This window comes from Sminthopsis crassicaudata, chromosome 1 (genome assembly GCF_048593235.1).
Source record: "Sminthopsis crassicaudata isolate SCR6 chromosome 1, ASM4859323v1, whole genome shotgun sequence".
Taxonomy (NCBI): Eukaryota; Metazoa; Chordata; class Mammalia; order Dasyuromorphia; family Dasyuridae; genus Sminthopsis; species Sminthopsis crassicaudata.
This window is the reverse complement of record NC_133617.1, coordinates 468,580,460-468,595,767: the sequence shown is the minus strand read 5'-3', so window position 1 is coordinate 468,595,767 and position 15,308 is coordinate 468,580,460. Positions and strand designations below refer to the sequence as shown.

Below are 15,308 nucleotides of genomic sequence, written 5' to 3'. Positions count from 1 at the left end.
TTATATAGGTTGTGTCAACATATATTTCTTACATATTGACAAATATAGTTATATTTCTATATAATAGTGTTGTTCTAAAATGCTATGTTCTAGACTATATTTCTCATATATTGTATACTTCCATATAATAGTATATATTTTCTTGTATTTATGTAGACTATGTGAAAATATATTTAATTTATATAACAGTATATACATATTTTAAAATGTTATGTAATTATATATTAAACATAATATTAAAATAAATGTATAAATTTAATAATATAATTATAACATAAAATTTGCATTTTTGATTATATAAATGTTATATAGACTACATAAAATATATTTATCACATATTGACATATGGTTCTATTTCTATAAAATAGCATACTTATTATCTTTGTTGTTTTATTAGACTATGTAAAAACATTTCATATATGTAGTTATATTTCTCCAAAATATATATTTTCTTATATTTATATAGACTATATACAATATTCTTCTTAATATATACTATTATGTAGAAACATAACTATATGTAAGAATATTTACATATTAGTTATTTTTCCACATAATAGTATATATTTTCTTGTAGGCTATATCAAACATTTCACACAAGCACACATATATATTACATATAAAAATATGTGTCTTGTTACTTTAAAGGTATATTCCAAAGTGAAGATGACATCAAAGACTATTAGAAACAGGTATAACCAGAAATGATGGTGGGGGTGGTCAGAGAGTGAGACTAGGGGATAACAGCCAGCTTAAAAGTTAATTGTTACCACAATATTAGTACAAAACCAATCAAGTGTGATAATAAATCATAATTTTGCACCCCCACATTCAGTTACAAGACCCATATGGGGTTGTGACCCACCATTTAAGAAGCTGGGCTCCAGAGGATTTATATAAAAACTTGAACAAATGGGGGCAGCTAGGTGGCGGAGTAGATAGAGCACTAGCCCTGAAGACAAGAGAACCAGAGTTCAGATCTGATCTAACACTTCTTAGCTGTGTGACCCTGAGCAAGTCACTTAATCCCAATAGCCTCAGCAAAAAAAAACAAACAAACAAACAAAAAAAAAAAAAAAAACTTGAATAGAAAGAGCCAAGAATGTACCAAGAATGGTTCTATGTGCTGGGGATACAAATCAAAACACACTGGATAATCTTTGCTCTCAAGGAGCTTATATTCTAAAAAGTATAAAAAGGGGTAAGTGGGGCAATTCCCTTACAGGAGTGTGGAGAGGATCAAGAAATTCAGAGAAACCAATTCAATGACAAGGCAAAATATTAATTATCAAAGTCTTTGAAGCAAATACAAATTTCCAGTAAGGCAACCTATGAAGCTGGGAAGTGAAGGACAGAATGAGAAGTAGTTGTGTGGTATGCCAGCTTAAACAAACAACAGTTTGGAGAGAAGTGAGATAAAGAGAAAATTGTTCATTAAATTTTTTTAAAAGATAATTACCTTTATAATGTTTCTTCAATATCTGTAAATTTGTTCTCCAAGGAAATTCCTTATCCTTTAGCTATATTCATCCTAAAAGCAGAGCTCTAGTTCAATCTAGTTCTAGATTGGGAGTCAGGATTTCTGGTTTCTAGTTCTAACACTTATTACCTGTGAGACCTTTAACTTAGGTAAGCCTCATTGTTCCATCGCTTGTGAAAGATAGATATAATGCCTGCCCCGACTTCTTCACAGATTTTTTGTGAGGATCAAGTCAAATGACATATAAAGTTATTTTATAGCTGTAAAGCTCCCCTCTTTCCTATTGCTCCTTTATGTACTTTCTTTCCTCATTAGAATGTAAAATCCTTTGCCTCTTTTCAGCTACTTTTTAATTGTTTGTTTTTCTTTCTCATTTCTCCTTTTGATCTGATTTAGAAAAAGTGCATATATTTAGCCTGTATTGAATTACTTGCTGTAATTCAGCAAAGAGGGAAAAGGAAGGAAGGGAGGAAAATCTCAAATACAAAATTTTGCAAGGGTAGATGCTGAAAACTATCTTTGCATGTATTTTGAAAAATAAGAAGCTATTATTTTTTTAAAAAAAGAATGTAAAGTCCTTAAGATGAGGGATTGGTTTGCTTGCAGCTAAATGGTAGATGATAAAGCTCTTCTCAGAGTAAGGAACACATGAGTTCAAATCCTGCTTGAGACAGTTAACAGCTGTGTGACTTTGGGTAATTCATTTAACTTCTATCTTATTTCCTCATTTGTAAAATAAATATAATTTACTAAGTATAAATTATTAAAATTCATTATAAGTTTATATTATAAATATGTCATCATTGTTAATGTAAATGATATAAATTAATTATAAATAAAATAAAATGGATAATAGCACCTACTTCCCAGAAGAATTGTTATGAGTATTAAATGAAATTATATTTGTAAAGCATAGTATATAGTATAGATATTGGCACATAGTAGGTGCTAAGTAAATATTTCCTTCTTTCCTTGAATTTGTATGTGTATACTTCACATAGTGCTTGGCAGCTATATAATCTTTTAATTATCACAATTGCTTTTAGATTATTGGTGACCCACTGTTCTTCTTGGAAGTTGATCAGGTACTGGGGACAACAGGAATTTGCCATTCCTGATAATGTCCTGGGGATCGTTTATGCACAGACAATCTGCTGGATTGGATCCTTTTTCTCTCCCCTTCTTCCTGCAATTGCAACTGTGAAGTTCATCATCATCTTTTACGTGAAAGAGGTAATGGCAGAAATGAGAGGGACCTAAAAGTGATGTGCAAAGGAGTCTCCTGGTGCCAGGCCCTGCACTTGATACTAATGCTCGAAAGACAAAAATAGAGTTCCTCCTCTCAAATAATTCACATTTTATTGGGGGAAGGGACAGACATCTATGTAAATTATACATAAACACACACACACACACACACACATCTATATGTATATGCATAGTATATAGAGTATTTACTTAAATGTGCCTTACTGTTTCTCACAGTAAAACATAAAGTTTAATATATGTATATAAATAACTTATTATAGGATACCTAATAATGGAGGACTTAAGAAAGACCTGATGTAGGAGGTAACCCTTGAGATGAATTTTGAAGGAAATACCTACTCTCCTATGTGTTTATAGATAAGAATCAAGCTGGCATAGTGGATAGGTGGTCATACTTGGATGTAGAAAAGACTCAAATTTTGACTCTGATGACTACTAGTAAGTTTAACATTTCAATGTCCCCAGGCAATTTTTAAGTTTCACAAGAATTTCTGGTCTGCCTGAATGAGGGAGTTCTATATCAAGCGATCCTTACATTGATAAAGAAGGACTTTTGAGGTTTAGAAAAATCTTCATTTAAAAAAAAAAAATCTTTATTCTCCAAATTGGGAAGGGTACATATACTGGGGTTATACACAAATAAGCCCTCCCTTCTTTGTATTTCAGCAACTTTATAGAAAATGAGCAGCTAATTTATGCTATGTTGGTACTTAATTGGGCTAATGATTACCACTGTGATCAGATGATCTCTGCCTCAGTTAAAGAATCAGTAGGTTGAGAATATCACTTGGAATCTGATTATCAATTTTCTGCTTTCAGACACAGGAATAAGCTTTTCTTTCCTTTGGAGGAATTGAGTACTTGAATAAGATTGGATTTGGAATTAGAAGAATTGGATTCAAATCCCAACTTCTAGCTACTTATCACCTATGTAATCTTGGGCAAGTTATTTGAATGTAGTGAGGGTGAATTAGATAACCTGTAAGGTCCTTTCCAGCTCCAAATCTGTGATCATGATCTATTATGTTGTTATTGTGTTAATTAATACCTATGTGACTCATTAAATGATTTTCAGCAAATCATTTAACTTCTTTTTGCCTCAGTTTCCTCAATTGCAAGATCTGGATTATAATAGCACTTATATCACAGGGTTGCTGTGAGGATCAAACAAGATAAAAGTATTTTGAACAGTGTCTTGCACATAGCAAGTGCTTAATAAATGTTTATAACCCTTATCCATTAAATTGCAAGTTCCTTGAGGGCAGGAACTATCTTTTGCCTCTTCATATTCCTAGCACTTAGCACAGTGCCTGGCATATGGTAGGTGCTTAATAAAATGTTAATTGAATTCCCTATTATGAAGGCACATATTTCCATTATGTGAATTCCTTCCATCAATTGCAGATCATCAGAATATTTATAATCTATGACTTGGGTAGATAAATCTTATAGAATTGCTTGAAATGTTGACTTGAGGAAGATCATAAAACTAGTAAGAATCAGAGGTAGAATTTGTAACCAGTCTTTCGGACCCTAAGCCTAGCATTCTAGATGTCACACCATATGCTGCTTTTTTCTGAGATAGCAGTTGTAAGGGTTGAACTTTTCAACCAGAAGATTGACTTTGATCATGACCTTACTCATGTCCTCAGGGTTGATATCGGAAGCTTTCCTTTGGTATTTTTGAGTAAGGTCTGATTCTTCCTTGAAAGTTAAAAATTATATAGATCAGTGAGGAATGATGATGGGAACTAAGTGGGAGAATTTTACCAAAAAGAAATAACAATTGGATAGGGAAGATGGAATGAAAAAAGGAAAAGTTAAACCTGTCATCCTTATTTTTGTTTAAGAGATATTAGAAGAAATCTAAATTAGAGGTCTTTTTTTTTTCTTCTTCTTTCCTCCTTTCCACAGATAAGCCTGATGCACACCTGTAGACCGTCCACAAGGCCTTTCAGAGCATCAAATTCTAATTTTTTCTTCTTGTTGGTGTTGTTAATCGGACTGACATTGGCTTTCATTCCACTGGGAATCAGCATGACACAGTAATCAATGAATTTGTCTTCCATAACACTTGAATAGATACTTTGGTTTGTGGACTGGGTTTTGTTTTCTTTTTTCAAGCTTGAAAAACAAGTTTTAAATGATATCTGAGGTCATTCTTTGCCCAAACCAAAGTATTATTTTGCCTTTGTAGAAACTTATTAGAAAAGTAGATAAAGATTCATGTTTTCAGCTTTTTGTTAAGTTGACTTTTTATTTTTATAGAAAAAATTTTAGCGGTCTTTTTTTTTTTTAAACGTAGCCTACATTTTCACTTATATTCTTATTCTCCAAAGAACCATTCCATTTATCAAAAAATTAAAAAAGAAAATTAAAATTAAAAAAGCAAAGCCTAGTAATACTTTTTTTTTTTTTGGAGGCTGGGGTTAAGTGACTTGCCCAGGGTCACACAGCTAGGAAGTATTAGGTGTCTGAGATCACATTTGAACTCTGGTCCTCCTGAATTCAGGGCTGGTGCTCTATCCACTGCGCCACCTAGCTGCCCCAAAGCCTAGTAATACATTGAAAAAAAATCTAACAATATATGCAATGTTCTGTATCTATGGCTCCCCCACCTCTGCCAAGTAGTAGAAGGCAAGTAGTTTCTCATATGTCTTCTTTGGGCTAAATTTGTTTTGTAATTTTGCAACCATTTATTTTCAGTTTACTTTGTGTCAGTTTAGGCAACCAGCATTAAGCACCTGCTATGTGCTGGGTACTATGGTGAGTGCTGGAGTTACAAAGAAAAACAAACCTTCCTTCCTCCTGCCCCTCCCACCCCGAAAATCCAGTTCCTGTTCCCCGGGAGCTCACAATTTAAAGGGGGAAACAACATTTAAAAAACTATACACAAACAAGCTATATGCAGGATAAATAGGAAATAAGTAAGAAAGGCAGGCACTAGAAAAATTTAAAAAGGTTTCTTGTGGAATGTTGGATTTTAGTTGGAATTTGAAGGAAGCCAGCAAAGTCAAGAAATGGGGCTGAAGCATGGGGGACAACCATTGAAAAATTTGAGTAGGGAGGTGGAATGGTGTGTCACTAGAAATAGAATACCTTAGTGGAGGGGAATAAAATGTAAAAGACTGGTAAAGTAGAAGGGGCCAGGTTTTATAAATGACAAACATTTTATGTTTTATATTTGATCTAAAAAGATTAATAAAAAGCAAAGTATTTTTTATTTGATCCTGGAGGTGATAGGGAGCCACTAGAGTTGATTAAATAATGACAGATATGGTCAGTTTTGTGGTGGCTGTTCTTTCCATTTACATCATTGTAGTCATTGTATATATTGTTTTTTAGGCTGTGTTTACTTCACTTTGCCTCTCTTTGTGTAAATCTTTCTATGAAACTGTTGACTTGAATGCTGATCTTTTAGCTGGTTGACACGAATGACTGGTCTATTTCAACAGTATTCCATCTTCCAAGGCCTGTGGACCATTCACAAATTATAACACGTCCTGGGAAGTTGTCCCTAAGACCATAAGCACTTTTCCAAGTGCTTTTCAAACATTCATCAATAGCATCACTTCAGAAGCATTTGCTGTGCCTTTCTTTATTGTTATCTGGTGAGTAAAAACCCATATATATTTACTGTTTATATCAGTAAAGCAGATTTCAAGTTAAGCAGGGAAAAAGTATGGTGGGGTATTAAGGATGTTGGAATGGAAATGAAGAGACCACAGTTTAGTGGGAGCCATGCTGGATTTAGGAATAAGATCAATCCCACCCTGACCATTATTTGCTGTGGGAACTTGAATAAGGCACTTCTCTCTCAGTCTCAGTTTTCTAATATGTAAAATAGTACTACCTGCCTCATATGGATGTTGTGAAACAGTGTTTGTGAAATGCTTTGTGAACTATAAAACATGATAGAAATATAAGACCAACTATTATTCAATCATTTTACTTCATTGGATCCCAGTTTCCTCACCTGAGAAATGGAGAGGTTGGCTTAGCTGTAAAATTTTATGATTCAGTTTCTTATACAGAAATGAAAAATGCTTTTCATAATATCTACCCTTCTAGCTTGGAGTTGGATTCATTAATAATAAAAAGTAATGATAGCTAGTATTAGATAATGTTTTAAAAGTTTGCAGAGCACTTTATATGTCATTTTCCTTTATCTTCACAACAACCCTGTACTGTTATTATTCCCACTTTATACATGAAGAAACTGAGGCTTGGAGAAGTTTGCTCAGGATGACTAGTGTCTGAGAAAGCAGTTTGACTCAAGTTTTTCTGAGTAGTTAGCACTCTATACACTATACTACTTACCTGCCTAGAATGGGAACATAGAGGAAGAAAGAAGACGTTTTTGGAGGCTGTTGCAGTAATTCAGGGGAGGACCTGTTGGCATCATGGTGATGAGGTTTGTATCCCCCAATTCCTGATGGTGATGAGGTTAGTGGCAATAAGAGAGTTGCTAAAATCCCTTTTTGGTCGGCCTCAGGTTTAAAATGAAAGAATTCACTTATCCCAATTATTAATGGCAAAATGAAAGTTTTATTGTTGGATAGAAACTGTTTTGCTAAGACACTGACAAAAGGAAAAGTCCTATTAGGGAAATGGAGGTTGACACTGAGAAGAGAATGCCTTCTCAACAGGCAGAGGGTGCTAGCAAATTGCTTGGGCCTCTGTAAGGAGTGAGTCCAAAAACTGCCCTTTTTAAGGAGTCAGGACTCAGGTTCCCAGGCTTAGATGCTTATCAGTTTCCAGCCCAGATCTCTTATTAGAATTAACACTTCAAAAGGGTGCTTTTTGACCAAGATTTCTAATTGAATCAAAGCCCCTGGCATCCCAGAAAGATAACTTATCTGGGGGGGATATGCCTTCCCCAGGAGAGGCTGAGACTCCAAAAGAGAACACAGTTTCAGAATTATAATCTTAAAGGGAACACAGTTTCAGTAAAGGGAACAATTTCTTCCCACTTCAGTGGAAAGTGAGAAGGGGACATAGATTATGAATGTTGAGTCAATAGCTTTTGGCAGTGGCCTGGGTGCAGGAGGTGACAAAAAAGGAAGGGTCAAAGGCAGTCAAGTCGTGATTAAACACATGGAGTCTGAATGAAAGGACATCATCTATGCCCTTGCCTATAATTTAATGTTGAATAGTGTGATGTAATTTTAGAGCTGTAGGCAATCAGAGAAATAGGGTGAGTTAAGTCAAGAAAGCATTGTGGAACTGATTTCTTTGAAGTTTCAAAAAATACATAGGATGTATGAAGTCAGGGGAGAAAAAGAGCACAACTTCAGTAAAAGGGACAGCAAGGAATAGAATTGAGATTATGTTCAACAAACATCTTTTGAAATGCCTAACTGGTGCAAGATAGTGCTAGGTATGCAAAGATATATGGGACTAACTGTTATCTCTGAGTAATCTAACAATCTCAGATAATTGATGTCATCTAGTTAGCACAGGAGAGAATGTGATAGACCTGGAGTTAGGAAGATCTAAGTTCAAATCTTGCCCCAGACAACTAACCAGTTGTGTGACTCTGGGCAAGTCATTTAACCTTTGTCTGTCTCACCTGTAAAATGGGAATAATCATACTTTCCCAGAGTTGTTGTGAGGGTAAAATAATATTTGCAAAGTGCTATGTAAATATTATCTACTATTATTATTAGTGTGACATTTATGGAACAAAAAAAAATTAGCCCAATTAGGTTGAACATGTACATTGTGAAGTAGTGGGAAATTAGAGTAAATGGATCAGGAAGGAGTAGTAGCAATACTTTATATTAGACAAAATATATGATACTTCAACAACAATACTATATGATGATCAATTCTGATGGACAAGGCCCTCTCCAACAATGAGATGAACCAAATCAGTTCCAATAGAGCAGTAATGAATTGAACTCTGGGAGATGACTATGAACCACTACATAGAATTCCCAATCCCTCTATTTTTGTCTGCCTACATTTTTTATTTCCTTCACAGGCTAATTGTACACTGTTTCAAAGTCCGATTCTTTTTGTATATCAAAATAACTGTTTGGACATATATTGTATTTAACTTATACTTTAAACATATTTAACATGTATTGGTCAACCTACCATCTGGGAAAGAGGTGGGGGGAAGGAGGGGAAAAGTTGAAACAAAAGGTTTTGCAATTGTCAAAGCTGGAAAATTACCTATGCAAAAAGATTTTATAAAAATCTAATTAATTAATTAATTTTTTAAAAAGATAAAATATATAACAGAAGATTTTGGCCAAGTAGCAGAATTTAGGCTAAATATGACTGAATACTACTTAAAGAAAATGATCTATCTTGTGCAAATTAGTAGATTCTAAACCAAGTACATAAATTATTATGTTTAGATTATTTGCTCTTTTTAGAAGTGCAGCATGGCATAATTCCTGCTTCCTCCCTCCCTTCCTTTCTCCTTTCCTTCCTCTCATCTTTCCTTCCTTCCTTTTTTCCTCTCATCTTTTCTTCCTTCCATTTTTTTTTTTTTCTCTTTTGTACTTCTGAATCCTCCCAAGTTATCTTGGGATTTACTGGCTAGATTAAGGACCAGGTCTTAAATAAAAACCATTTTGATTCTCATTAGCCACCTATAGGTCTTAGGCTAGGTTCCATCTGGTCATTGTTTGGGTCCTGATTGACTCAAGTTGAATGTAAATAGCAATCTTTTTGCTTTGTCCAGAAACCCTGAGGGTCTTCCCCTCCTGGATTTATTTATTTAGATGGGGGGGGGGGGAGATACAGAGAACTAGGTAACAGGAGGTTCTTTACTTCAATTGCTACCTAGCCTTAATCACTTAATCAGTGAACATGCTGAATGGGTTCAGCTCAATCAAACTGAGATCTGCAAAAGAGTTTAGCTTAAAAAGGTCAACTCTCCCATTTCATTCAGGGCCATCTCACTCAAATCTAATTTACTTGCATATTAGGGCATCCCCTCTCTGATGTCATGGTCCTCTTTGAGAAGGAAGGTCAAACAATAACAGCAGCTGGTTTCTCATAGCTAAGAAAACCTAGGTTCAAGTATCATCTCTGAATATATGTTGGCTGTGACTGAGCATTACATAATTTTTTAGTTCCCTGAGTCAATTAGCTGAAGACTGTTCCTTTCAGAAAAGGTGCCAATCTACAATGATTAGAGTGAGCTTTTTCATTGTGAGTTTCCTAAATGCATGAAATAATAGATCAGGATCAAGGAGGAAAAATCTTGTTCTCCATTAAGGTGACAGATAAATGAAGAGTTCACTGGACAGTCACATCATGAAGTGTTTCAAGGAAGGATATTTTTATTTATTAGTTGAATGTCTAATTCACTTATGGTTTGATGTTCAGGGTGAGGACTTTATATAAAACATAAATTGTCATTTTTTTTATTATATTAGCTCTGCCCACTTATGAACAATTAATATTTCTCCATTTATTTAAATTTGACTGTTTGTATGAAAGTGTTTTATAATTATGTTCAAATAGTTTCTGGGTTTGCATTGGAAGGTATACTTTCCAGTATTTTATACTTTCTATGGTTATTTTAAATGGAGTCATCTCTTGTTATCTTTTTTTTACAAGGTTTTTACAAGGTTTATATAGAATTTCGCTGAAGATTTATGTAGGTTTCTTTTATAACCTAAAATTATTGTTTTAACTAGCTTTTTAGTTATCTCTAGGATTTTCCAAGTATCACATCATCTCCAGATAGTTTTATTACTTCATTTCCCATTCTGATACTCTCAATTTCTTTTTCTTTTATTATTACTATTGCTAATATTTGTATGACAATATTGAATAATATTAGTAATAATAAGTATCCTTGTTTCACTCCTTATCTTATTGGAAAGACATCAACCTTTAAATTAAAACAGTGCTTGCTAATGGTTTTAGGTAAGTGCTCCTTATCATTTTGAGGGGGAAAAAAAAAATCATTTTTTCCTTGTGCTTTTTAATAGAAATAAGTGTTGCATTTTGTCAAAAGCTTTTTCTGCATCTATTGCTATAATCATGATTTTTTGCATTATTATTATTGATATAATAAATTATGTGAGGAATTTTTTTTTGTTAAACCATTTCTTCTTTCCTGATATAAATTTTACTTGGTAACAATGTATGATCTTTGTGATATATTGTTATAGTTTTCTAGCTAGCTTTTTATTTAGGGTTTTCGCATCCACATTCCTTGGTGAAATTGGTCTGTAATTTTCTTGCTCGTTTTGCTCTTCCTGACTTAGGTATCAGCATTATATTTGTTTCATAAAAATAGTTCTATTAGTTTGGGGTTTTTTGTATATTATTCCAAATCATTTAATATTGGAATTAGTTAATCTTCAAATGTGTGGTAAAAATTAATTTATAAATTCATCTCATCCTGATGCTTTTTTCTTAGGAAATTTATTTATGGCCTGTTTGATTACTTTTTTTCGTTTATTTAGGTTTATTTAGATATTCTATTTCCTCTTCTCTTAATCTAAGCAGTTTATATAAATTGTTAAATATATTGACATGTAATTGGGCAAAATAACTTCCAGCAATTTCTTTGATTTCATCTTCATTAGTGATATATTCACCCTTTTCATTTTTGAGATACGTAATTTGGTTTTCTTCTGGATTTAAATTTTTTTTATTAACCAATGGTTTATCAGTTTTCTTAGGTTTTTTTTTTAATAAAACTGTTTATTAATTCAATGGTTTTCTTATTTTCAATCTTATTAATGTCACATTTAATTTTTAGAATTTCCAATTTGATGTCTAAATAGGGGAATTTTAATTTTTTTTCTAGTTTTTTAAAATTGTATGCCCCATTCATTAGTCTGCTATTTTTCTACTTTACTTAGATATAAAAGCATTTTGAGATATGTTTTCCTCTGATTATTTCTTTTGCTGTAAATGATATTTTAAAAATCTTTAAACTCATGTAGTATAGTTTTATTCCTGCTCCATCTCCTACTTTTGCAGCCTCATCATGTTTTATTTCATTGCCCTGGCTGGAGCACACAAGCGAGTCGTGGTTCAACTCAGACAGCAGTTGGCTATGGTAAGGTGGCATCCAGAGTGAAATGATCCCAGAGGGCACAGGCCTCAGCTTTTGCCCTATGGCCTTTGTGAAACCTATAGCTAGACCTGTAATTTTTCAAGGAAGAGGTGGAATGACTTTCTAGAAACTCTGCCTAGTGTACCCAGTATAATAGGGGGTCGGTTAGTTTGTTCTTTGTACAAGTTTTTTCATCGGGACCAGGTAGGGGGGTGTAATAATGGTAGTTTTTAATACAGTCTTCCCTCTTCTATCCTGAATCTGAATATGCTAAGATATATAACCTTTGGGGCAGCTACATGGCGCAGTGGATAGAGCAACCAGACCTGAATTCAAATCTGGTCTCAGCCACTTAATACTTCCTAACTGTTAATTACCAAATCCTATCCTGAATAGGTAAAACAATTAATTGTATGGCAAATATTTTAGTCTGCTAAAGAAAATTATGTCTCCAAATGTATTTGTTTGTTTTTAGGAAAGTCGAGACAAACGCTATCTAATTCGGAGACTTACAGAAGCTCAGGAAGAGATGCGAAGTCGACCAAGCTGATTTTGAATACAATTTCTGTGTCTTTCAAGCAGACTGAACTACTATACTGAACTTTCAAAACTCATCTGTAGAATTTTGTATAAATATTAAATGTATTTTTCTAGAGTTCAGGCATTTTCTGCACTGTGATGCTATTATTGCTGCTGTAGTTTTGGATTTTATTATTGTTTACACAACCAATTTGTATTTGAGGATTTTGTAAACTATAACAACACTTTGGACTGAGTATCTGCTTATAGAATCTCAGTGACTGAAAAATCTCTTAGGCTTAGACTAAGTTTTTAGAAGGGAAGAGGGAATGAAGAGAAGTTCATTATTTTTTAAGATTGTTTGAAAAATTTTGTTAAGTTAAATTTGAAGGCCATTAATTAATGAGATTGGACTAATATTAATGAGCCAGATTCCAATGGCATAAAATGAACTCTTTCTATGACTTTTTTTTTACATGGGTTGCTTTGTAAAATAAGATAACTTCCTAAACTATTATGTTGTTAGTTAGAAAGAAAATTGGAAGCATATCTATATAACCAGATTACAATTTCTTTTTTTTAAATTTTAAATGTTTTTTTTTAAATTAATTTTATAATTATAACATTTTTTGACAGTACATATGCATAGGTAATTTTTTTTTTACAACATTATCCCTTGTACTCCCTTCTGTTCCGTATTTTCCCCTCCTTCCCTCTACCCCTTCCCCTAGATGGCAGGTATTCCCATACATATTAAGTATGTTATAGTATACCCTAGATACAATATATATGTACAGAACTGAATTATTGTTGTTGTTGCAAGGGAAGAATTGGATTCGGAAGGTAAAAATAACCTGGGAAGAAAAACAAAAAATGCAAACAGTTTACTTGTATTACTAGTCTCAGTTTGGTAAGATGAGATGCAGAAATGTTCATCATCTTCATGAGCAATCAGTATTAGGCATATACAGTTACTGCATGGTTTAAAATTATTTTTAAATATCATAGATAAGACCAGCCATGCTTTCTGAACTTCTGTGCCAGTAGAGGAGCAGAACAGAACATTGTTTCAGGAAAATAGGTGTCCTTTGAACTTTCACCTCTCTTTTAGGGTTGATCTGTGATTTCTGGGAATACCTATTACTTCCAAAAGTGGCAGAAAAAAACTTTTTCTTGATTCCTTAACGTCTATTTCCTTTTATGTTTTGTAGAGGACATTTCAAGCTTCGAAATGTTTTTAGAAGAATGTTTTAAGACTTTTTATATTCTTATTTATCTATGAATAAGTGCTTTAGCATTATGCTCACACATTTTAATTCATGCTAAAACACTCTGTTACTCAGGGCCTTTTGAGATACAAATGTTTTTAAAATGCATTCAACTAGATTTCTGAAGACGAATTTAGCTTCCTTATAATACATACAAACCCATTTCAAAGTATTATTTGTCTGTTTGTAATTTTTCTATGCATGTACATTTATTTAATGAAATATAATAGGAAATAATTTACAATTCCTATTATAGTAAAAACAAATAATAGATGACTTGAAAATGGCTAATATTTGGCAATAAAGGGTTATTTTTTAAGTTATTCTATGGTTTATCAACTAATATAATATTATCAAATAAGAGCATTAAGCCTAAATCTTTTTAATATATATGCAAATATTATTTTCAAAGATGATTTTGGTGATAGATTTGGTTTTTTTGTTTGTTTTTTTATTGATTTCCTTCACTTTTAAATTCAGACACATTTTAGGGAGCAGCCTGAATTTCAGAGGCTGATGAAATTTTATGGAAATGATTGCTGATGCTGAGGAATATTGTTCAAAGATAATTTCTTCCTTTTATAAAGGATTGATCTCATTTTCCTGTGTTATGCCACAGAATGCCTTCCCTTTCTATGAGTTTAATCCCAGTACTGCCAATCAACTATTGTTGTCTTCTAATTCCACAAAGCTAGTTTATAATGAAAAATAGTTGCAACTCAACTCAATGTACAGGCATTTGTAACTCTTATCTCATGATGGCCATCAGAAGCAGATAATTTTTAGAGAGCATCTTTCTTAACGCCTTCAGCCTTGTATGTTCTTACTAATAGAGACTGCTTTTGAGTGTGTTCATTATCTTCACTGAAAAGATGAATTGTAAAAATTTCTGACCAGTGTCAACATTATTAAACCGAATTCCTACAGTTCCCAACAAACGTTTTGGGTTTTTGCTCTTTATTAATGGAAACAAAGAATTACCATTACATTTTTTTTCCCACTGTTAAGATATGCTGTTGGTGTATTAGCTGTAGTGAAATGCTGACTTTTGAATATATTACTTGTTGTTAAGTTAAATTTGAAGGCCATTAATGAGATTGGACTAATATTAATGAGCCAGATTCCAATGGCATAAAATGAACTGTTTTGGGTTTTTGCTCTTTATTAATGGAAACAAAGAATTACCATTACATTTTTTTCCCCACTGTTAAGATATGCTGTTGGTGTATTAGCTGTAGTGAAATGCTGACTTTTGAATATATTACTTGAAAATTTTTTTTTGTCAAATTGTAACTTCTGGTTAGAGTTGTAAGATCAATAGAATAGTCCTCTGCTTAATGTGTTTAAAACTTAAAATAAAATATTTAAAATCTTGGAATGATTTCATATATGTTTGAATTCACAGGGTTATTCTGAGATCAAAAGGTCGAGGAAATCTTTTTTTTTTTTTTTTTTCCCTGAGGCTGGGGTTAAATGACTTGCCCAGGGTCACACACTAGGAAGTGTTAAGTGTCCGAAATCACATTTGAACTCGGGTCCTCCTGAATTCAGTGCTGGTGCTCTATCCACTGCGCCCCCTAGCTGCCCCCTATTAATTCTTAAAGTTACTCTTTTGCCTTCTAGTAAGAAGAGTTTAGTGTCATCTTCAAATAAGTGCTTTTCATACATCAGCTAGAGATTTTTTTAGGGGGGGAAGGGGGAATTGTTTTTCAATTCTGAAATTATCTGTTTATCC

The 15,308-nt window shown here is 33.2% G+C and overlaps 1 protein-coding gene across 5 annotated transcripts in view; it reads left to right on the top strand.

Moving 5' to 3' along the window:
- Window positions 1-14,948, top strand: part of TMC7 (transmembrane channel like 7) — a 60,969-nt gene extending 46,021 nt beyond the window's left edge. For 2 of the 5 annotated variants that reach the window (XM_074280903.1, XM_074280905.1), the window contains 5 exons: window positions 2,527-2,713; window positions 4,664-4,794; window positions 6,205-6,360; window positions 11,711-11,789; window positions 12,262-14,948. In XM_074280903.1, coding sequence (XP_074137004.1) covers window positions 2,527-2,713; window positions 4,664-4,794; window positions 6,205-6,360; window positions 11,711-11,789; window positions 12,262-12,336 — 628 coding nt within the window. In that variant the 3' untranslated portion in view covers window positions 12,337-14,948. Of the gene's footprint in view, window positions 1-2,526; window positions 2,714-4,663; window positions 4,795-6,204; window positions 6,361-7,077; window positions 7,150-11,710; window positions 11,790-12,261 lie in introns of those variants that run through there. The other 3 variants (XM_074280904.1, XR_012484586.1, XR_012484587.1) reach the window with 3 other exon arrangements.
- Window positions 14,949-15,308: the final 360 nt, after the last annotated feature.